We start from the raw sequence: 24180 nt of genomic DNA on the forward strand, positions 1-24180 counted from the left end.
CTACGAGGTCAGGGGCCGCGGAGCTGAGCGCAGCCACAGCCACAGCTGGGCCGCCAGCAGCAGGGTCACTCGGGCACGGTGCTCCCCTGAAGAGCTGGAGGCTGCCAACACAGCAAGATCCACGTCAGCTGGGGCTCTGGGTGCCTCCCTGCCAGATGCCCCTCAGATCGTGCCCACCCCAATGCCCGACCTCCTTGCTGGGCTCCCGGACCCACTGCATTTACTCTACCCTGCCCTGTGCCATGCAGGCACCATCACCTCCCTTGCAGCTGCCTGCCAGCTCTTCTGAGGTTGTTTCTTGGGGGAATTCACAAAATTAGAGGGTTTTGGGAAAGCTGCAAAAGGCAGGCTCCAGAGGCAGTAGAACTGTGATTAGAGCTAAGCAGCAGCCATGAGATTGGTCAGCAGAAAAATTATTTAAACTGTAGAAAAGCAAAGACAAATAGAACAATGATCTGTGTATTAACGCTTGTCTAGAATAACTCTCTAAGCTACAGAAAAGTTTATCTAGCAAGATATTAGGAAAGTTGTGGCTTAATAATGGAGCTCTGTGCATTGTGCTTTAAGGCTTACAAGCAGGTATTGTATTCAAAATAAACAAGCATTGTTTTAACCAAAGGTACGTGTGCTTATAGTGATTGGATTGAAAAATATGCTTTTGCTTGGTCTGATAGGTCAAAAAACTTATAAAGTGAGTTTTAACATTAAATTCTTGGTCTGCTGCCTAAGATGTGAGCTGATGGCATCTTCCCATTGTCCTAATCACGTAATGAGACTGATGCTGGAAAATAAAACAGCTCAAGGCACGTTCCACAGCAGCCCCATCCCGTTTGTGATTTGTACACAGCCCCATGCCAGCGTCAGCTTTTCTTAGCCAGAGGCTGAGATGTTAAACATGGCTTGTGCCCTGTTGCCACCATGCCAGCAGGGATCAGGGATTGGTTATTTTGTTTAGCTTTAAGGAAAATGAATATTTTTTGAGGTTTTTTTTCCCTTAGCCAGAGGCTGAGATGTTAAACATGGCTTGTGCCCTGTTGCCACCATGCCAGCAGGGATCGGGGATCAGTTGTTTTGGTTAACTTTAAAGAAAATGAGCATTTTTTGAGGCTTTTTTTCCCTTAGCCAGAGGATGAAGATCCCATGGGATGCACAGTGCCAGCAGTGCCCTCACAGGCCTCAGTGACAGGGACAGGGCACAGCTGGCTCCCTGCTCTCCACACCCCTTCTGTCTGTGACACACCACATGTCCCAGCCCCTTTCCCACACTGCTCACCCCACAGCTCCCAGTTTGGGGCTGGCAGTCCCCTGCTGTGCCCACCCTGACCCTGGTACTTGCCCCTGCAGCTTTTGCCGTCCCCTTGCAGTGTCCCTGTCACGCAGCTGCACAAGGGCCCGTCCGCCCGGCTCGTGCAGATCTGCTCACAGCCTCCGTTGTCCTCGCACCAGTCTGATCCTGGACACAAACGGCAAAGGGGGATACCTGAGCCATGCTCTCAATCCCTGATCCTTGGCTCCTCGAGGCTGGGATGGCAGACAAACCCCTCCAGCCTTCCCTGGGGTCCCACACTTACTCTTCCTCCTGATGGGTCCCACTGAGAGGATCTGCTCCTTGGACTCCTCGCCAAAGGCACTGGCCATCCTCGTGTGCTGAGGGCAGTTCTGTTTGGGGATAAACACCACCTCTGTCACCCTCAGCCTCTGCCCAGGCCCCCTCTGTGCCCCTCCACCTGTCCCAGCTCCCAGAGGGACCCTGCAACCAGAGAGCCCAGGTCCTGTCACATTTTTTATGGAAAATTCTTTCCTTAGGATTTTTCCTCCTGAGAAGCTGAGAGGCCTCAGGAACAAAATGCAAACAATGGTTATCTGCTGCTGTGGAATGCAACAGGTGCATCTGGGATTGGCCTCATGTGGTTGTTTCTAATTAATGGCCAATCACAGTCCAGCTGGCTCGGACTCCCTGTCCGAGCCACAAGCCTTTGCTGTCATTCTATTCTTTTTCTATTCTAAGCTAGCCTTCTGATGAAATCCTTTCTTCTATTCTTTTAGTACAGTTTTAATATAATATATATAATAAAATAATAAATCAAGCCTTCTGAAACATGGAGTCAGATCCTCGTCTCTTCCCTCATCCTCAGACCCTGTGAACTCTGTCACAAGGTCCCAGGGTGACCTGCCTGTGACAGAGCATCTCCTCCCCGTGCCTAGAGGGACACACAACCCTTCCATCTCACCCCTAGGGCTACATCTCTGGTCACTTCTCCAATGCCACATCATCAGGGCTCACTGCACGCTTGAAGAGCCCTTCGGATCAAGCATCCCCTCCCTCTGCACTGGCCCCACTCACGATTTTGCAGGAGTATTTCTCAGAATCACAGAGGGACACGGCACAGTGCAGGTGAACCTCGTCGTAGTCCCCGATGAACTTGAAGACGGTGACGTGGAAGCGACACGTCAGGGACACCCCGTTCTCCTCGATGCCAATGGTGTTGTCCTTCATGTTCTGGCACCTGTGCAAAGCACTGATGCTCAGCACCACCCTCCTGTGACCCTCCCCGTACCCTCACCCCAGATCCCACAGTGGGATGCTTAGACCCTGCCATGGCTTGTCTGGACAAGGGCGTCATTCCCTGCCTCTGTCACCTCTCTCTGCCATTTCTACCTTCCCAAAATGCCTGTGCATGATCCCTATCCCCCTGTCTCCTGTAGTTAGGTGTTGTCCACAGTGTCATGGACCCAAGGAAAGAGCTTCTCTCTGCACCTGGTACTCTGTCACACACAGGGCTTCTGGCTGTGTCCACACCGAGCAAATTAATTCCTGCTCTAACAACACTGCTCCTCACCCTTTCCAGATTTTGATCAACCATCCCATTGTCCTAAAGGTCCTTGTGCCAGCTGATGCCACCACCCTTCCAGACACCATGAAAACCACTGGGGCTCGTGGTAGCTCACCCTCCCTCGATGATGAAGTAGCGCAGTTTGTCGTTGCTGTCCCGCGAGGGGGTGGCGTAGCACTTGTTCAGCATCAGGATCAAGTGGTTGGAGTCGGCCCCCACCACAAAGACCCCCACGTAGAGCACGTCCCGGGTGGTGAGCACCACCTCACCCTGCCGGTACGGGTGCTTGTAGGACGAGTTCTTGTACAGGGCCATCTTGGTTGTGAAGCTCCCTTCCTGCGTCGGCACCGTCAGGTTAATCACGCTAACAATGACAAAGAAACACTGGCTCAGTTGGTGGAAAGGTTTTGAACCCCCAAATTGTTGCCTGGCTTCAGAACCAGCACTGCCTCACCCGTCTGTGTAATGGGCCCCGCTCCTACCTGAGCATTGGCCGCACAACTGAGTCCAGGGAGATCTTGATGTCCAGCTCATAGGCACAGGAGAACTCCACGTTGATGGTCCTGTCCCGGGTGATGATGTTGCCCGTGTTGTTGGCGCTCTCGATCCACACCGTGTTCTTGTACACTATGTGAGTGCTGTTGGACTGCAGAGGGAGCACAGGGCACTGCTTAATGCCAGGCGTCCTTGCTTCCCTGTGCCTAATGAGCACCTCTAAATGAGCTGGGTGACAAGGGACCTGCTGCCCCATCACCTCTGGCCAGAAAGGGTATGGAATGGTGGGGCTTGGAGTTGCATCCCTACTCTACAAACTTTCCTGTGTTCTCCTTGACCCCCAGCCCATTAAAGCACCTCCCAAGCATCAGGTGCACTGACCTGCCCCAACCCTGGGGCTGAGCTGACTGCAGTGGACTGTCCCACGCTCCCAGCCCTGTGTGCCCCATGTCCCAGCTCACCTGCACCAGGTTGCCACAGTTGCCTTTGGTGTTGTTGATCTGGAAGGAGATGAAGTCCTCCCCTTCGATGCCAGGGCAGTGGCGGTCGTTGACCCGCACGCCCTCGCGCTCAAAGCCCAGCTGGAACAGCTTGCACTTCGAAATGGACACCTCCATTTGGGCAGCCTTGCAGGTCACCTCCGCATCAATGATGTCATGGGTGGCTGGAGAAGATGACACAACTTCAGATCACCACAAATGACCCCTTGGCACTTCTTTCCACCACCAGAAATGGGATGGGATCCTCTCCTGTGGTGTGTTCTGCCCAGCCTACACCCCTGCTGCTCAAAGTGCTCCAAAACCAGAGATGTCCATAATCTGCACCCTACAAAAGCTGTTCCCTGCTCTCTCCTCTCCTCCATGGTCAGGAAAACCCATCTTGGCAGAGGTCACAGCCCACAGCACGTCCCTTCCCAAAGCCCCTGTGGCATAATGGCCCAAGGTGGAGCTCGGCACTGACCCCACAGCCAGGAGCAGAGGACTCACTGTTCCCATAGGGCCAGGAGCAGAGGACTCACTGTTCCCATAGGGCGGGGGCTCGATGCAGCCGCACAGCTCCCCGCCGTTGTCCAGCTCGCAGGTGCGGTTGGGGCAGTCGGCGCCCACGCAGGGATCTTCCACCACTCCTGCTAAACAGCACAAGACACAGCACAAACACAACCTTTACCCTCAGACCGTGGGGCAGCCACCTCTAGCCCCACTCCCCAGTGGGACATGGCTCCCCTCGACCTGAGCAGCCCCAGTTCTCTTACAGCAATTCTCCTTCTCAATCCAGTCAGTGCCCAGGATGCCAAAGGTCCTGCAGGCCTCTCCGTAGGCAGCCAGTGAGCCGCACAGCTGGACCTTCTTGTGGTTGTAACAGCCATCCAGAAAGCAGGACTCATAAAAAGGCAGAGGATCCAGGAGGCCGTAGCAGGGCTGGAAGAAGCCTTTCATGTCAGTCAGCTTCAGGCAGTAGCTGTCACTCTGCAGCTCCTGGATCTGGACGTTGTCGCAGGAGGCGGCGTACTGCGAGTACTGCAGCTCGTTGCAGCTGTGGGCACCGGACACGTGGTGGGGGCTCCTTTCATGGCCAGCCCTGTTCCCATTCCCGCTCCCACCTGCTGGGGAAGGGCTGGCTGTGCACTCACCTCTTCTGCATGCCATTGGTTTTCCAGCTCTGTGCCAGCACCACGCTGCTGACGGCCGGCTTGCCCCGCAGCGTGGCGTAGTCATCGGTGCGGTCGCCGTTGAAGTTGCCGCAGAGGCCGCACACCTTGTTCTGCAGCCGCTCCCCAATGGTGATTTTGATGACATTGAAGCCGTTGTAGCGGATCTGGATGTCGGGGCTGGAGTCGATGACCAGGAAGCCCTCCTGGCTGAAGATCTTGGTGGACAGCCCCGTGACAAAGGGGATGCTCACAAGGCTTCCGTTCACCTAGTGTGAGAGGACACGAAGCTGACATCCCTCCCATATCCCTGCCTATGGATGTGGGCATGTGTTGGGGAAGATGAAACAGGAAAGCCTTATCAATATGATTGTCTGGCAAAAGATTTTGAGAATATAGAAACTATAAGCGAGATTGAAATGAAAGCAAGCTTTGAGATACCTCAGTTACCGAACAACTGGAAAACAATGGTGTGGCTGCTGAAGGTGATCCCCTTTTGATGAAACAAAACCCTCTGCTTGCAGGCAGCCCCAAGGGGCAGAGCAGACCCTGCCAGCTTGGCAGAAGGGGCCCAAAGAGGAGTTTTTAGGGTTTAAAATGTAACACAGTATGCTAATGTAATGATTCTTATAGGTTGTATGTAAATGCTATAGGATTTGTATCTTGTACTAGATTAGTTAGTGAGAATTAGAATATTCAACACAGAAGAAGATTTATTGTATGGTAACGGGAACCTCGCTCTCTCACCCTTCTACATGCTCTTACACTTTTGCTCTCTTGCCCTTTTACTCTCTTACCCTCTTATGCTCTTTCCCTCTCATCCTCTCTACCCCTCTCTTCTCTCAGCTCTGAGCTGTGGCTGGCAGCTCCCAGCAGTGCCCTGCACCCAGGCCCTTTGCAATAAAGGGCCCAAGTTTCATGACCTGGCTTCAGAGATCTCTCGTCTCCATCTGTCCCCACTGTCCTACCCCCCGACACTCCTATAGGCATGAGCCACTCATAAAAGATTCCACAGCTGCTTCCTACTACCCCATCTGTGGAAACATTGACAGTAGTCTGGAGTCCTTGTGGAGACCATTGTGCAGCCTGGACTGCCACCCACTCTCCCCTCCCAGCCCCACTCTGGAGGGGCTGCACGTCCCTGATGAGACCTCACCTTGACAGTGTTCCTGTCGCTGATGAGGATCTGCTCCTCGTTGATGTAGAAGTACACAGGGGAGATGATGGTGAGGTTGGGCGAGGACCACTTGTCGAAGTTGATGATGAGCTGGAAGGAGAAATCGGGCAGCTTCTGGCAGATGGTGGAGAGGACGAAGGCGCAGTTGGCGGGGAAGCGCAGGAAGGCGCCGTCGAAGGTGCGGAAGACGCCGCCGCCGGCCGCCAGGCAGAAGGAGCTGCGGGTGCTGAAGCAGCCGCGGACGCCGTTGCGCAGCCCGCACTCCTCGTCAGACTTGCAGTGCCGCGGGTCGCACTGGATCAGGTTGCGCCGGAAGCAGCGGCACCGCCGGGTGCAGTCCCCGCTCCAGAAGAGCTGCTTGGGCTGAAAGAGGGACCCGTCAGCGGCTGCCCTGTCAGCCCAGAAGGTGTCTGGGACAGGGTTTGCACCGCTCTGTCACACGACAAGCAGGAAACGAGGGCAGAGAACACACTGGCAGCTTGCACCTGCCTTGCAACATCTCTGCTACCCACACTCAGGTTTGCGCTGCCACCAAAACCTCCCTCACCTCTTGTGCACACACAAAGCCACAGTGCTTAATACCCCCGTGGCCTCTTTCTTGCATTCTGCCAGCCACCAACCCATCTGCAAGGAAGCCCATGTGACAGTACCCCAGTACTGGCTCCTCATGGAGCACAGGCACCTTGCACAGAACAGTTTCACTGGCACAAAATACAAGCCACTATGACAGGACCAGTGCTATCAGCACAGGACTCTGCTGCTTCAAACTCCTCAGTGACATCCAGTAGCTACGAAAAAGCAAATTTGGTGTGAAACACTGAATCTACGATGTGTGAATACCTAGCACAATGGGGTCATACAATGCTGGACTTTGGCACTCATCAAAAAGTCTTCCCAGTCACCACCTTCTCTTCATCCCACCTCCACCAGCCCCTTCCTGTGCTTGAAACCCAGGCCACCTTCACCCAACAACTGCTGCATGATGGTTTTCTGCATAGAAAGATTCCCTATGCAGCACACCATGGAAGGACATCCCTCTCCTCTCTAGCCCTGCTACCAACCCAGCCTGACTGTCATCCCCCCTCAAACTCTGCCCACAAATATCATCCAGAGGGAGGGAGCAGTCCCCAAGAGCTGTGTACCTCGTAATATTTGCCATCAGAGTAGCAGCCACAGTTGTGGGGCAGGATGCAGCTCTTGCCATTGAGGACGTAGCCAGGGTCACACTGGCAGCCCTCCACGCAGTAGTGGCTGCAGTCGCTCTTCAGGCGGATGGCAGCGCATCGGGGCTGGCACAGCGACACACAGCTCTCGTAGTGGCTGTTGGGGGGACAGCTGACAGCTGAGCAGGGGACAAAACAGGCACAGATTAGCTCCATGGACACCACCAGCCTGGCTCCTCACCAGGGACTGATTCAGACCTGTCATGCATGGTGCCAGTCTGTGGCCTCACCACCCTGTGAGAGCAGGGCCTCTGAGCCATGAGCTTGCTTGTTAGAAGGGAAAAACGACACAAATTTAATTTTCAGTCTCGTTAGCAAGGACAATTACTTCCCATTTGATTTGCCAGACAGATTGGCTGCCAGGGATGCGTGCGGTGCCCATCCTCAGGAGCCTGATTGAACAGCACATCATCATCCTATTGACAAGGGGCTGCAGCTTCATTAGAGCAAACACACACTGCTGGCACTGAGGCTGACTGATAGAATTCCTGGTTAGCAGTGGGGGGATGGCTTCTGAGCCTGGGGCTTTCCATTTTCCATCCCTGTCCCTTCTGAGCTTGAGGCTCCCCCTTTCCATCCCTGTCCCTTCTGAGCTTGGGGCTTTCCATTTTCCATCCCTGTCCCTTCTGAGCTTGGGGCTTTCCATTTTCCATCCATGTCCCTTCTGAGCCTGAGGCTTACCCTTTTCCATCCCTGTGCCTTCTGACCTTGAGACTTCCTCTTTTCCATCCCTGCTCCTGCTGTACCACATGCAGTTTGTGACAACTCCAGGAGAATACAGTGTCCCAGACTTCACCCACTTCACCCAGCAAGCATGGGAGGAATTGGCTGCCAGGTCATTGGCCTCCCCCTCCCTGGCACCCCAGGAAAAGAAGGACCCGGAGGTCCTTCTTTTGGATAGTGGCACTTACAGCACGAGGTGAAGTTCCTCCAGCCAGTGATGGCAATGCCCTGAGTCTGGCACGTGCTGGCATAGTTCTGCAGCCAGCTGCAGGCTGTCTGCATGGCCCCCCCATCCACGCAGGTGTCAAAGAGGCAGTTCTTGTAGAAGAAGCCGGGGTTGATCTTGCTGTGGCACTTGGCAAAGACACCACTTTGGCTGGGGATGAGGCTGCAGAGCTGCTGGGGCTTCCAGAATCCTTCCACCTTGCCGCAGGCCGGGCAGCGGTCGCCACAGCCCACGCGGCAGAACGCGTCCCGCTTGGCCCAGCTCTGCACAAAGTCACTGATGCTGGAGGCCGGTGTCCCCCCTGCAGCCACCAGGTCGTCCTCAGGGTTGCCATTGTAGCGGCCACAGAGGCCATAGGTGAGGTTCTGGAAGCCCCGTGGGATGGTGACAGACAGGAAGGTCTTCCAGTCGTACACCACCTTCAGCCCGAAGTCTGTCTCCACCACGATGTGGAAACCAAAGGCGAAGATGTTCACTTTGCCCTGGCCCAGCTTCAGGGGCAGGTAGAGACGCTCATCATTGATCTGCAGGGAGGGAACAAGGCAAACACTGTGAGGGGAAGTGATGGTGGGAGCTCCCACAGAAGGACACAAATGAGAGTGGCTCGGCATTCCCAGAGAAAAGTCCCTGCTGACCTCACCTCCACAGCCAAAACACAAATCCTCTCCAAAAGTTGTGCCTGGCAGCACCCTAGGATGAGCCCAAGGCATGATCTGACCCCCAGAAAACCTTATAAATCCTAAGGCCTCATGTCTAGGGTTTTGCTCCGCGATTTGGGAGTCACACCTGCAGAAATAATGACAGCCCTCACGGCCCTGCACTCACCAGCACAGTGTATTTGTAGGCACGGTGGATGACAATCCTGTAATTGAAGACCTCCACTTCCACCTGCTTCACCCACAGGGCCAGAGAGGTGTCCCGATCCTCGTTCTTGGCCGTGACAGTGAACGCTGGGAACGTGTCTGAGCGCTCCACCCTGGGCCGGGAGATGCTGGTGACCAGCACCAGCTCACAGCTGCTCTGGAAGTCGAAGGAGTAGCCATCAAAGGTCAGGTAGTGCCCATAGCCCGAGATGATGCAGGAGGCGTCGGTGCGGACGTGGCAGTAGTAGAGGCCGTTCTCCTCCAGGCAATACTCGTCGTCCTTGCAGGACACGTTCTCGCAGTACACGCTGTTGTCCGAGCCGTTGCAGTAGCACAGGAAGTGGCAGGAGATGTCCATCCAGAAGGTCTGGTTGGTGGCCAGCTGGCGGCCCTCGAAGTTGCAGCCGCACTCGCGGCGGGGGATGCAGCGGGTGCCGCGCAGGGCGAAGCCCTCGTCGCACTGGCAGCCCTCCGAGCAGGTGTCCCTGCACACGGGGCCCGAGGCCAGGCTCTCGCAGGTCTCCACGCAGCTCATGCACTCCTCAAAGTGGCTGTTCTCCGGGCAGGAGAGAGCTGCAGGGTTGGCAAACACAGCCTGAGCCCCCAGCTCCGCCAGCACGGGGTGAGGAACAGGCAAAAAGTGGGTGGTGATGGATTTGGGGAAAAGGGGAAACAGTCCCAGCACCTGTGGCCACTGGCTCATCCCATTCCCTTTGCAACCCTTTCTCCCCTCAGCCATCATCCCCGTCACATCTCAACCCTGTCCTGTTATGTGCCAAACATCACCTCCTCCTGCTATTTCCCAAACAAACACCTCTGAGGCAGAGACAGGCACAGCCTTCCCACCACCTACTGCCACACTTGGGATTTTTCACATTTGCTTATGAGTTATGAGGCAAGTTTACAGCGACAGCTAAAATCCAGTGTTATTCAAATTATCCTCTGGTGGTGGCGTACGGCACCACCAGACACCATCTGTGGCTCCAGAATGCTCCTACAGTGCCCCATAAAACTTCTGCTGCCTCCTGAAATGCCACCCTGAAACCACTTCCCTGGGAAATCTCTCTCTGCTGGCACCAGAAACCACTGCCTGTGATTCCAGCATCCCACACAAAAAGCTGCTCCGCCTCTGCACACCCACAAATCCCCACCAAAACGACTCTGCCTGAGTTTGGTGGGTTCCAAACTCCCTTCTGCCCACCCTGGGTGATGAAGATCTTTGGTGGACTCACGGCAGAAGCTGTGGCTCCTCCACTGGCCGATGTCCACGTCGGCGTTCTTGCAGGCGCTGGCGTAGCGTGCCACCGAGTCACACAGCTCCGACACGTTCCCCCCACTCTGGCACAGGCGGAAGAGGCACGTCCTGTAGTAGGCTGAGACGTTGACCACGCTGTGACACTCCAGGAAGGAGCTGTTGGTGGGGTCATTGATGATGCCACAGCTGGAGCGGCTCCTGTAGGACTTGAGCAGCTCCGAGTCGTTGTTGCAAGCCATGAGCAGGTCCCCGCACTCGCCATTGCAGATCTCATCAAAGGTGGTCCAGCTCTCCAGGAAGAGCTCCAGGTTTTCCGTGAACTTGCCCTTGGGCAGGGAGAACTCGTCGGTGGCGTTGTCATTGAAGAGGCCGCAGAGGCCCCCGGTGCAGTTGAAGTAGGAGGTGGACAGGTGGATCTCCAGGAGCCCAGAGTCGTAGTAGCTGATGGCCAGGAGCCCCTCAGACTCCATCACGGTGCTGTTGTCAGTCCGGTAGATTTCCAGGCGCCCAGAGTGGTGGAAATAGGGCAGGTCCACGTCATATCCATTCACCTGCAAGGAACAAGGTGGAGAGGCTTCAGCGAGGGTGGTGTGGCCTTGCCCAACCACACTGTGCACATTAAACACTCCCTGACCCAGACCCTCCCTCCAAGGCCCAGAGCGTCCTCTGAGTGAGGGCAGACAGATGTATCTTTGGTTTTTGCCCACAAAAAGCAATTTTTCTTCCAGGGCAAAAGCAAGTTGCAGGAGAAGGAGGAGGCAGGAAAGGCTCCTCAGCAAACAGAAGGAGCAGGGCTGTGGCAACAACTTCACAGGCACCAAAAGGGCCTCCACATGATGGTTCAAGTGTCCCTGTGGGGTCCACAGCCGCAGACCCATAATCTCCACTGGATCACACCACCTCCCACCCTGTCCCTGGGCAGCACCTTTACCTTAATGTCTGACAGCCTGGTGCCTCCAATCTTCACCTCTTGGCCAGCAGCCTGGACCCGCACGACGCGTGGCCCATTGGGAGCAGGGCCAACCTTCTTCTGGTTGATGTCCACCTCGATGAAGTCTGGCCTCTCTGGGCAGGTCTTGAGCAGCGTGTAGGACTGCTCCAGTGGGTAGGGGAAGGTGATGCCATCAAAGGTCTGCAGCACCTGGTCCTGCCCCACCAAACACACAGTCTCCCTCTTCGGGTAGCACCCCCGGTAGCCGTTCTCGATGGTGCAGATCTCTCCCTCGGGGCAGGTGGTGTTGAAGCAGCTGGCCTCCCCTCCAGCCTGGCAGTGGCAGTGCACAGTGCAGTCTGGGGATGCCCAGAAGGATTCCCCGACGGCGTAGTAGCGGCCGTTGATGTCGCAGCCGCAGCCCTGGACGGGGACGCAGCGGTCGGCGCTGAGCACGTGGCCCTCGGGGCACTCGCAGCTCTCGGTGCAGGGGGAGGTGCAGGCCAGGGGGGCTGTGAGGTCTGAGCAGGTGGCAGGGCAGCTGCTGGCACACACCGAGTACTGGCTGAGCTCTGGGCACTGCACGGCCGCCGCTGTGGGCACAGAGGGGTGACAAACAGAAGGACGTGTTACAGCAGAGTCCAGGGCCAGCGGGCACCCTCTCACTGAGACGGCACAGAGTGACCTGTGAACCCCTCAGGGGCAGGATTGCCACCCCCATTTCCTGTCGCAGACATCTTTTATGAAAAATCCTTTCCTTAGGATTTTTCCTCCTGAGAAGCTGAGAGGCCTCAGAATAAAATGCAAACAATGGTTATCTGCTGTTGTGGAATGCAACAGGTGCATCTGGGATTGGCCCATGTTGGTTGTTTCTAATTAATGGCCAATCACAGCCCGGCTGGCTCAGACAGAGAGCTGAGCTACAAGCCTTTGTTATCATTCCTTCTTATTCTATTCTTAGCTAGCCTTCTGAGGAAATCCTTTCTTCTATTCTTTTAGTATGGTTTTAATGTAATACATATCATAAAATAATAAATCAAGCCTTCTAAACATGGAGTCAGATCCTTGTCTCTTCCCTCATCCTCAGACCCCGGTGAACACGGTCACAATTTCCCACCCAGGTCTCCCTGGCCAGTACTGAGCTTCTCCAAAATAGCCCCAGAGCCACTGAGTTGCCCACAGCTATTTAAGGTGACAAGGATGGTGGACAGACCAACCATTCCCCATTCCAGTCCAGCCTCCAACCCCCCTCATGGCAGCAGATGACCTCCAGAGCAATGTGGAGCTCTCACCTCACGCCTGACTTGTGCCACACTTTTGCTGGAGCAAGGGTGTGATGCCAGGGAGAGGAGGAACTGACCAATCAGTTCTCTCTCAACTCCCTCCACTCCAGGCAATCCCCTCCCTTGGATTTCCTCCCCCTCCTGTCACCATTCCTGGGCACACAGGCAAACCCCTGGCAAACACTCACCGCATCCCGTCTGGCTCCTCCACTCTCCCACCGAGATGCCCAGGGCCTGGCACACGGTGGCATACGCCTGGATGGCCTGGCACAGCCCGGTGCCATTGTCCTTGGCGCTGCAGAGGTCGTAGACACAGCTGTGGATGAAGGCAGTGGGATCCAGCACAGAGCCACACTCCCAGAGGGGCCCTCCGCTCTTGTTGATGAAGCCGCAGTACTCGGGGGTGAAATAGAGCGCCTCGGTGGCGGGGTCGCAGAGGCTGCAGTTCTCCAGACAGCCCGTGGAGCACCTGCGCTCGGGGTGTGGCACCTGCCAGCTCTCCCCCAGCTCTGGCACAGACGTGGCCACCCTCCCATCTGAGCGCAGCACGTCGTCCTCGGGGTCTTTGTTGTAATTGCCGCACAGCCCGCACGTGGCATTGATGTAGGAGCCCGGCACGGACACAGAGGCGTAGTGCTGCCCATCGTAGGTCACCAGCAGGCCAAAGTCAGTCTCCAGGGCAGTGGACAGCCCACTTTGGTAGACTTTGATCGCACCCAGTTCCAAGGAGATGGGCAGGGACACCACCAGATCGTCCACCTGCGGGGACAACACCCAGCGGCTGAGCCAGCGCGTGGAGCAGCAGAGCCCTCGTGCTGGGACACAGACAGGACAGCCCTGCTGTGGGGTCCTGTGTGACCGTGTTCACAGGGGTCTTAGGATGAGGGAAGAGATGAGGATTTGACTCTATGTTTCAGAAGGCTTGATTTATTATTTTATGATATAGATTATATTAAAACTATACTAAAAGAATAGAAGAAAGGATTTCCTCAGAAGGCTGGCTAAGAATAGAAAAAGAAAGAATGATAACAAAGGCTTGTGGCTCAGACAGAGAGTCTGAGCCAGCTCACTTTGATTGGCCATTAATTAGAAACAACCAACATGGGCCAATCCCAGATGCACCTGTTGCATTCCACAGCAGCAGATAACCATTGTTTACATTTTGTTTTTGAGGCCTCTCAGCTTCTCAAGAGGAAAAATCCTAAGGAAAGGATTTTTCATAAAAGATGTCTGCGACAGTCTTGGAATAGGGACATGCACAGAGGGACAGCCATTGGTAAGCTACAGGCCCTTCGTGTCACCCTGCCCATTCCCCAGGACACACGAGGCCCAGAAGTGCCATCCCACACTCTCCAGGCTGCTGCCACCTCAGAGGAGCTGCCCTGGCAAGTTCTCCCCTTCCAGCAGAGCTCTTACCTTTGCCTTCCCAAAGCCGCCCCTGGGGAGAACAATCTTGTGCGAGTAGACTTCCACATAAATATCCCTCAGCCAGGAGACGGAGGAGCCGCCTCGGTTCTCATTCTTGGCCTCCACGTTGAAGTAGGGCAGCTGGGAGCCTGGCCAGCACTGCCTGGCGAGGAGGTAGGAGCAGGAACCCTGGAAGTGAAAGAGGAAGCCGTCGAAGGTGTGGTAATGTGGATCTCCGAACACCACGCAGGTGCTGCTCTCCACCGGCACGCACTGGAAGAATTTGCTCTTCGTCTCACACGCCTCGAAGGGGCCACAGGCCATGTCCTGGCAGAGGATCTCATTGTTGAAGTCCAGGCAGCGGCACTTGGTGGTGCAGTTGGAGTTGTCCCAAAAGATCTCCCCTTGGCGGAGAAACTGTCCTAGAAAGACAGAAAGGGGAAAACCCACGCTACATCACCTCTTGAATCAGAAACACGCTCTGAGCCACCCTCGGGGCCTGCTGGGCCTGTGGTGGAGACACCACCACCGTGTCCTGCTGCTGGGCTTCTCAGCTGCTTTCTTTGTGCAACTCCCAGCAAGAGCTGCTCAGCAAATCCCAAGTTTCATTTCTAATGTGTGGTGCATCCTCTTTGAGTCCTGCCCACGCCACGAGTCCCCAGAATGCTGCGAGTGCTGTCACAAATCCAGGGGTCAGTGATGCAACACGCAGGCTGGAAAACTTGAAGGTTACTCCACGCATTTTGGACACCCACCACTCTGTTTCTTCAGTATTGCAGGGCACAAGAGGGATTTGTGCTGTTTTCCCAAAGGAAAAGCCCCATTTGCAGGCAGTTTCCAGCACTTTTGCTGCACTTGCACCATCCTCCAGCTTTGCTCTCACTTCCACAGTTCCCTTGTGCTGGCCAAAAAGTCACTCTGTCATCAGCAGCCCCAGGAGCAATTTACTCCCATTCAGGAAGATCTCGTAGTAGTTACTACACCAAAGAGCTGTTGATAAGCAACTCCACCCCATACACGAGCCCCAGCAGGGTGCTGAGTGATCTCACAGCCCCAGGCAGCACCAGAGAGGGAGCGGGTTTGGCTGGTGAGAGACAGGAGAGGCAGGAAGAAGGCTGGAGAACGAGGATGGCAAGTCCCCGTGAGGGTTTCTCTCCCCTCCATCTGGCCATTTTTCACACTCCTCCAGCGCGTGGCTTCTGCCGTGCGCTGCCTGAGTTTACCTCTCCTAAACTTTTTGTTCTCTTCCCTGCCTCCTACCAAAAAAAAAAAAAAAAAAAAAAAGCTGTTTTCTGCTTCCCTGCAACAAATGTCTCCTCTTGGCAAGGCCCACGCTCCAACCATCCCTGGTGTGGGGAATTTGGGAAGGGGGTGTCACTCGGATCCAACACCTCGTGCTGCATCTCCTCTCGTGGAGGGCAATCACCCGTTCACCGTGAAATTTAAATCCAGTGGTGGGATCTACTCGCACTCCTCTTGTCATCCGCAGAGCTGAGACTGGTTTCCAGCTTCTCTGCAAAGTCCAGCCTTTCTTCCAGGGGTCAGCAGCTGGGAAATGCTGGAGCAGCTGGACCCAAAACTCTGCTGGAGCTGCAAGAGCCTTGGGATCTCATGGACCTCGAGTAGTCCTAAACTAGGACATAAAGAAGCCACATGTCTCCAGTGTCTGTCAGCAAATGACAATCCTCACTTGCTGGAAAGACTCCTGGAGCACAGTGGATGCTCCTGACAGCTTTATTTGTCAAATGGAAATGCAATAATCTTTCAGCAGCAGAGCCCCTGTGCAGCCAGAGTGTGCATCGATTAATCCCTTTATGGCCCTGCGCTGTCAGTGACAGGCACACGCTCTGTAACTGCTGCAGACACATGACATTTGTTCTGCCTGCAAAACCTGCTGCTCCTCATGCACAAACAAGGGAAATGGCACAAGATCAGCTTCCCTAATTTATGGGCAGGAGGAAATTGCTGTCCCCTGGGTCTTTCCTGTTGCCACCAATTATCGCAGGAACTCGGAGATGTGCAAGGACTGAACCCTCTCTTGTGCTTCTGTCCCTGCTGCAGCTCATGGGGACACCCTGGCAAAAGCACAGGTCATGCAGCACCCCAACAGCATCACCTTTTGCTACACTGCACCCCAAAATTTGGGAGCAAGCAATGCCATTTCTCCCTTACCTCTCAGGCTGCAGCCGTTGGCCGGGTCTATTTCTCTGCCATCTATTTTGAAAGCCCAGCGCCCAGGGACATTTACGTTGGTTGTTTCCTCAATATTGACAATGTCTGGGGTTCTGGAGCCTGGCATGCTGAAAAAGTTGGTGAGATTTCCACCATTGAAGCCAGCCTAAAGCAGAGAGAGAGCAAATTCCATCACCCATCCTGGCAATGGGAAAGCAATGCTGCATTTCCTCACTTCTCTGTTCCCCCTGAGTACATCTACTCCCCCCTGAGTACATCTTTAGTTTTAACAGCTCTATCTGGAGATTTCTGGTTTCAGGTTGTCTAAATTTCTGTTTTCAGGTAGTCTGGATGTGAATGAAAAGCTAAACAGGCAGTACAAGCAGAAGGGAAGTGTATTCACAGATTTATATTTGTAGAGATCCATATGTATGTACACACAGATCTAAGGGTGTGTGAACTGAGTGGCCAAAATAAAGTGGGGGAGCAATGCAGGGAGAGATGAAGTGAGGAAGCAATGTGGGGATGCTGGCTTCCCACATTCCTTATGCAGCAATGTCCCCTTCCTCAGGCAGAGGGACTGGCTGTGGCACTGCTGCCACCACCAAATTGTGGAGTGCTCATCCCAGCAGCTGAGTGCAAGGCCAGTGCTGGGGATGCTGAGGGACTCAGTGGCCTGAGGAAGCATGGATGCTTTGGAAAAGCCACAGGCAGCCACCCAAGAGCTCATCAGGGATGGGGATATGGGAGCAGGAGCCTCACCTGAGCCATCACCCCGCCGAGACCAGTGAGGGGGTCCCCTCCGCTGGCTGTGCCCGTGGTCCAGCTGATCTCGTGGTAGTTAAACAGGGCAAAGGAGGACACCCCGTCTGTGATCAGGACAGCCTGGAACGTGTTCACCTGTGGGAAACCACGGCCACCCTCACAGGGGGTACAGCTTTCCTCCTGCCCTCCTGCCACAGTGAAGTCTGGCCCGGGTGAGCCTCACAGTGAAGAGCAGAAGTGGAATGAGACCTAAAATACCCAAAATTGCTGCCACCGCTCCAGCAGCTGCCATTCTGCTCCTTCCTCCACCCGGGAGCATGTGAGCACCACCTCAGATCCAGGGGAACACCAATAGATGGCAGCATGAGAATAAGCTGACAGGATTTGGTGGCTGTGATCTGTTATCTCCCATTACCCTGTCTTAGCTTCATTCCTGCATTATCTCTCCCGGTTCCCTTCCACATTCACATCCTACAACGCTGCTGAGGGTGGATTACATCCAAGCCAGCCATGTATATCCTGCACTTTGCTGCCTGCCAAATCCCCTCCCCACCTGCTAAATCCTCTGCTTGTGTTCTTGCTTTCACTTGAAATGACTCTGCATTTCCAGCCCCACCGACTCCAGCCACGTTCCAGCCAGGACCCAGGTGGGAAGAGCCCATCTTCCCTTTCAGGGCTGTGCAGAAAGGCAGAGGCAGCTCCTTCCCTTGAGACATCCCCTCCATCCCTGCAGACCCAGCAGCAGGGAGCTCAGTCAGTCCCTTCTCTCAGCTCCCTGCATTTTCCTGTCCTGGGACCATGCCCTGAGAGCAGCTCCTCCTGCCTCTGAGCAAGCAGGATTTTAGCAAATGTGGGCTGCCTCTCTTTTAATTAATGCAGAGCAACCCTTCAGGCCTGGCTACCTGGGCACTGCACCCTGGGGAGGAAACTGCAGCCACAGAAACAATTCCCAGGTGATTGGGAAAGCCCACGGACCCAAACATCTCCCACTGGGAAGCATCAGGGCTTCTCCTGCATTGTCTCAGCAGTCCTGAGCACTGTGGGCAGTTGGTTGGTGGCTGCTGGAGGAAGGGGAGGGCTGGGGGTCACTTGGCACCACGTCCCATCCCCTTGGAGCAAACCCACTGCCCTGAGGATGCCTCAGAGGGGAGCCCAGGGCGCCTGCACGCCGCAGGGAATGTCACTGCCAGGGAAACGAGGCCCCTGCCAGGAGAGCTCAGGCACACGGAGGCGAAGCAGCTCCGGGAGCTGTCAGGAGAGACAGAGAGAGGGAGAGGTGTGGGCAGAGCTGCCTCTGAGCAGCTGCAAATGGCACAGTTCACACCAGGGCAGGGAGCACAGCAGAGCCACTTCCACTCCTCATCCTTTCCCTGAGATTCTTTCTCCTACTCCTGGTTTCCTCTTGCTCACCTTTGCCAAGCCTTTTGCCATGCTGGGAGATCACAAACATGTCACACACAAAGGCAGTGCCACTTGGAGAGTGCCACAGAAGCTTTTCCATGCTCAGGAGCCTCTGGGAGGGTGGCAGGAGGAGAATCTCACACCTGGCTCTCCTCATGAGCAACACTTCCATCAACCCCCAAAATTCCCCCCTTTGGAGGCCATGGAGCCCTCTCTCTGCCCAGCCCTCAGAAAATGAACCCATTTGCTCAGGTGACATCTCCAGGCAGCAACTGCAGCGTCCCTGAGGCCACATTCCCAAATTTTCTGCATTGCGATGAAATTCCTGCTTGAGTTGCATGGTGCTACTCCCCGTGCCAACCCCGAGCCCTGGCTGCTGCTGAGCAGGAAGGCTGCTCTAAAGCAAAATAAATTGCATTGTGTTGCAAATGTAATTCTTCAGGCAATACACGAATCTCTATATTGCTTGCTGTCTGAAAATATATATATATATATATATAAAAATATATGTGTGTGGGGTTTTTCTGCAAGTGCTGCCGGGACTGGCAAAAAAATATGCATGAAATCTCAAGCTTCTCTAACAAATGGAAAAGAGCTGAACTGTTTATCAGTGCCAACTCCTCGAGACAGGAGAAGCTGGGTTTTGGCACTCACAGCACACAGGCTAATCCTGAACAAGGCAGACAAGAGCTGGGATCCCTCATTTGCTGTTCAAGAATGAGGCTTGGGGCAGGCCTGGTCTAGAGGAAAGTGTCCCTGGCCATGGCAGGGGGTGGAGTGAGGCGATCTTTTCCCACCCAAACCACTCTGATTCTATCTTCACCCCTACCAGCAGTCCAGCACGAGGCTCCCGACATCAGCTGCAGTCACAGCTCACAAACTTACCAGATATTTAAAAGCTGTCCATGCCCTGACAAACATCCCACTGCCATCCCCCTCCTGTGAGCTACAGCTCACACATTTGTGGCCATGTGACATGGCCAAGTCATTAGCGTGACTCTGATCAGCGTGATCAATCTCCCATGCAGGCAGGGAGCTGCCGTCAGAAACAGCCGAATTTGTATGCAAGAAATGCATTGTGATCAAGCCAAAAAGTCCTAATTGGTGTCAGGGCCTTGCTTAGATCCTGCAAACACTGAGGAGGAGCTGCTTTCCCTGGGGATCTTAAAGCAGGGAGCGGGGCTCAGGGGAGAGAATGAAAAATCCCTTCTGCCCAGAAGGGAACTGGGGAGCAGGAACACAAAGTGTCTCACTCAATTTTACACACAGATGATGAAGAACACTTCCATCAACCCCCAAAATCTCTCTCTTTGGAGGTGAATGAACCCCCAAAATTCCCCTCTATGGAGGAGACAAGACATAAAATAAAAACCTCCCCTCTTTACAGGACAAGACATAAAATACACACACGAGAAGCCCCTCACCGGTGTTGTGCTGCTTCCCCTGTAGAATGTCACCTCCTTAATTTTACACACAGATGATGAAGAACAGCTCCAAAATTTAACCCCCAAAATTCCCCTCTTCAGAGGGAACAAGACATAAAATAAAAAAAAATTCCCCTCTTTACAGGACAAGACATAAAATCCACCCACGAGAAGCCCCTCACCAGCATCATGCTGCTTCCCTGTAGAAGGTCACCTCCTCAATTTTACACACAGATAATGAAGAACATGTCCATCAACCCCCAAAATTCCCCTCTTTGGAGGTGAATGAACCCCCAAATTTCACCTCTTTGGAGGGGACAAGACATAAAATAAAAAAACCTCCCCTCTTTACAGGACAAGACATAAAATCCACCCACAAGAATCCCTCACCGGCGTCGTGCTGCTCCCCCCCTGTAGAAGGTCACCTCCTCAATTTTACACACAGACAGTGAGGAACACCTCCATCAACCCCCAAAATTTCTAAAATTTACCTCTTTGGAGGGGACAAGACATAAAATAAAAAAAAAAATTCCTCTTTAGAGGACAAGACATAAAAAACACTCATGAGAACCTCCTCACCGGCGTCGTGCTGCTCCCCCCGTAGAAGGTGACCTCCTCCCAGGTGACAATGAAGAGCCAGCGGGCAGAGAAGGAGGCCATGTCCCTGAAGTGCCTGCGGATGTCCCCGGAGGCCCTGAGGAGCAGCTCTGGCTCCGTGCTCTCCCTGTAGAAGATCTCCCCGCGGATGCCGTTGTGCACGTCGGCCCAGAAGGGCGCCACGAAGGCGCGGCCGTCGGTCAGCGGGAAGGCCTCGGGCGTGAACTGGCTGACCAGGGCGTTGAAGGAGATCACTCCATTGTTGTTGACCTGCGTGGAGACCCCCATGGTGTCTGAGCAAGAGTGGTTTGGCAGAATAAAGCAGCACAGAGAGGCTGGTTTGGTGGGAAGCGTGAACCCAAACCCTCTCTCCCCATACATGGACAGAGGGTGAGCAGCCCGAGCATGACTCAGCTTCATCCTACCCATGGTGGGCAAGAGTTGGTGCAGGAAGCCTCAAAACCCTGAAAATTCTTCAACATAAGGTTCTGCAGGAGATGGCACCCAAATCTGCTGAGGCACTGCTCCTGGGATTGCTCAATTTTTGGGATTCCTCAATTTTTGGGATTCCTCAGCCCTGCAACACTGAGGGACGTGGATGATGGTGCAGGTGGCTGCATGGAAAAAACTGCCCTTGGCTTTGTCATCTGTGACAGATCCTGGGGCTCCCCAAGAGGTGGCTTGGCAGAATAAAGCAGCACAGAGAGGTTGGTTTGGTGGGAAGCGTGAACCCAAACCCTCTCTCCCCATACATGGACAGAGGGTGAGCAGCCCGAGCATGACTCAGCTTCATCCTACCCATGGTGGCCCCAAAACCCTGAAAGCCCCCAAACCCTGAAAATTCTTCAATATAAGGTTCTGCAGGAGATGGCACCCAAATCTGCTGAGGCGCTGCTCCCGGGATTGCTCAATTTTTGGGATTCCTCAATTTTTGGGATTCCTCAATTTTTGAGATTCCTCAATTTTTGAGATTCCTCAGCCCTGCAGCACTGAGGGACGTGGATGATGGTGCAGGTGGCTGCATGGAAAAAACTGCCCTTGGCTTTGTCATCTGTGACAGATCCTGGGGCTCCCCAGGAGCAGGGAGGTGCCACCTCAGCCTCCCCAGGATCTGCTGCAGATGCTCCCCAAAACAACATTTTTGCAAAGGATGGATAACAAATGGCACTGCTGCCCTGGGTGCTGGAATCCCCACCAGAGAAGGGAACGGGATTCTGCTTTCCCAGTGCTGCTGTGCACAGACACCAGCTGGAGAAGGGATGAGTCTTTGCCTCTCCTCTGATCCCACAGAGAGCACAAAACTCGGGCTGTGGCACAGTCAGGCTGACTTAGGCCCTGTCTAAGGTTTGGGTGAGCTCAGGTGAGCCCTCTCAGCCCAGCCCTGGTGTCCCCTTAGTCAGGCTTTGCTGTGCCATCACCTGGGAGCAGCAGCAGCAGCCTGTCCATGTCTGGGGCCCCCACAAAGCTGCTGCCCCCTTTCCCCCCTGCAGGGCCTGCATGTTCTTGTTTCTTGTCATGGAGCAGGAATAATGTCCCTTGTGTCAAGCCCTTCGCTTTGCTGTGCCATTTAATCACCCACAAAGAAAATTTATTGCCTTTTAGATTCCTTTCCTATGAACATTATCCCATTAAATATACCTTTGACTTTCTTAATCATAAAACCTATCAGTTCATGAAATCTAAGAACTTGTCAGGTGGCTGCTAATAAATCTTCCAATTCCTGGTGACAGGCAGAGCATGTTTAAAATGCAGCCAATAATGGCAAGGAAAAGGATGAAGGGAAGATCTGCTTTCTCCACTTACATAAATGCTTCTGTATTGGGCTCCAAAAAAGATGAATGGCACAGAGATCTTGATTTCAGGGGAGCTGCCATCGTCCACTTTGGGGGTTTTGGTGTCGTTCTGCCAGTATGGGTACAGGCTTGCCATGGTGTGAGCTGGAAGGAGAAGGAGAAGAGTCCTGAGAGCAGGGACAGGGCAGTCCTGATTTCAGAGAGGCCACAGAAAACAGCACCAAACCCAAAAATCAGCAGCCAAAGCAGAAAACCGCACCAAACCCCAACATCAGCAGCCAAAGGGTGCTTGGAGCCAGGGCAGAGCTGTGGGACTGGCTTTAGGCCGGGCTCAGGAGGAAAAGCCTCATCCAGGTTACCCAGGGCAAAGCCAAGTGACCACAGGCTGCACCCCAGCTGCTGTTTTTCCTGCCCTGGGACTGTGACCAAGTCAAACCCCCCAATCTTGGCTTCACAGGGGGACAGCAGGTCCATGCCCTGCTCCAGGGTGGGCAGGGGAGGCTGTTCCACCCGTGAGGTGCTCAGGGGGGCAAACAGCACCGACTGCAGCCCCCAGAGCCACGTTCCTGGCAGTGCCCACCTTCCTCCTGCCCTGCCGGGGCTCCTGTCGGGCTCACAGCCTGAGGGGCACGGCTGCTCCCACATTGCCCAGCAAAATTCGCTTTCCTGCTAAAAGGCACTGCCAGAGGACATAGCTGTCTGTCCCAAAAGTGCTTCAGAGGATGGTTTTTGACACATTTCAGCCTGCTGCTTTTTTACCAGCCTAAAATCCATCAGCTTGAGGTACAAGCAGCCACTTCAGGCCCCAGGACACATTTCCCTTCTTGTCCCAGCCAGACTTCTGCTGTCATTTCATGTCCTGCTCCTCCAGTCAGCTCCTCACAGAGCAAAATGAGATTTTTCTGGGTTTGCCTCCCCCTTCTCCCCTCTTTGATGCAGGAAAGCCCTCATGACATTCAATCATTCAATCTGGGACGACAGAGCCCCCGGGCTTGGAACAATCCTGGCTCTGTTCACCTGGATTCAGGACATGCCCTGAGCTCCTGGGGGTCTCCAGGCTGCTCTGTGATCCCATGGGCACACAGGGGGCTCTCCTTGGTGCCAGCTCTGAGGGTGCTCCATGCTCTGAGCGTTAAGGAGTCACTGATGGACCCTTCCCAGGCTGCAAATTTCCCTGGGAAAAGGGAGATAAGGGGAAATCTGGCCTAACCCACTGGCATCCTGATTTCCTAAGACATTGGTGTGCCCTGAGTGCCCTGTTGGACACAGGGGAGGTGGCATTGAGGGTGTCCAAGCCACAGCCCTGTTTCCACAGACATATCCAAAGGGCCACAGCAAAATTCCTCTTGCCAGGCAGTAAAATAAATAATTTCACAGCTGTTACACACCTGAGGAGTTATCACAACCAAGGCACAGCCACAGGACACGGATTTTACTCCATTTTTAAACAGAAGGCTCAGCAGAGCTTCCTCAATTCTTCTTTAGCTCTATCAGTGCCACTCTACCAGGCCTGCTCAGCAGCCCTGGCACAGACATTTTCCAAACTCCTGCTTCCTCTGCAATGCTCCAGGTGCACACACAGCCACATAAATGATAAACACGAGCAGCCCTCGGGACTCTCAGTCCCTCCCTCCCCATGGGGAACACTCAGGTCACTCTGATTCTTGTTTTTGCTCCAGCCAAGGAACTGGGGGTGTTTCCCTAAACCCTCTGGGATGGTTTCCCAAACCCTCTGGGATGGTTTCTCAAACCCTCTGGGGTCATTTTCCAAACCCTCTGGGATGGTTTCCCAAACCCCCTGGGATGGTTTCCCAAACCCTCTGGGGTCATTTTCCAAGCCCTCTGGGGTCTCTGGGCACAGCCCAGCTGGGGAATATTTTCCTGCTGGAGGATACTCACCTCGCTGCTGTGCTGTTATCACCAAAAGGGCCACCCAGGCTCCCAGAAATGATCTCTTGTTCAT

General features: G+C 54.3%; 1 protein-coding gene across 1 annotated transcript; it reads right to left on the reverse strand.

Moving 5' to 3' along the window:
* TECTA (tectorin alpha) lies at positions 1 to 24180 on the reverse strand. The gene is made up of 23 exons (XM_066564411.1): positions 24117 to 24180; positions 22228 to 22361; positions 20407 to 20694; positions 17000 to 17137; positions 16238 to 16403; positions 14075 to 14487; positions 12847 to 13417; positions 11376 to 11968; positions 10422 to 10995; positions 9152 to 9762; positions 8289 to 8850; positions 7297 to 7496; positions 6134 to 6517; positions 4960 to 5246; positions 4582 to 4862; positions 4348 to 4458; positions 3791 to 3993; positions 3317 to 3480; positions 2950 to 3198; positions 2345 to 2507; positions 1572 to 1659; positions 1337 to 1453; positions 1 to 101 (listed from the first exon to the last, which is right to left on the reverse strand). Exons 1-23 carry the CDS (start codon positions 24178 to 24180, stop codon positions 1 to 3), a joined length of 6462 nt encoding a protein of 2153 aa, XP_066420508.1.

Source organism: Molothrus aeneus, chromosome 22, assembly GCF_037042795.1.
Source record: "Molothrus aeneus isolate 106 chromosome 22, BPBGC_Maene_1.0, whole genome shotgun sequence".
Lineage (NCBI taxonomy): Eukaryota > Metazoa > Chordata > Aves > Passeriformes > Icteridae > Molothrus > Molothrus aeneus.

What these genes read in the sequence shown, in the direction of transcription:
- TECTA (XM_066564411.1), bottom strand. Translation starts at nt 24,180, where the DNA reads ATGAACAAGAGATCATTTCTGGGAGCCTGGGTGGCCCTTTTGGTGATA. An exon ending in GAGGAACTTCACCTCGTGCT is followed by an intron (nt 7,497 to 8,288) that starts GTAAGTGCCACT and finishes TCCCCTGCTCAG; the next exon opens with CTGTCAGCTGTCCCCCCAAC. An exon ending in GCCCCCGCCCTATGGGAACA is followed by an intron (nt 3,994 to 4,347) that starts GTGAGTCCTCTG and finishes CATCTTCTCCAG; the next exon opens with CCACCCATGACATCATTGAT.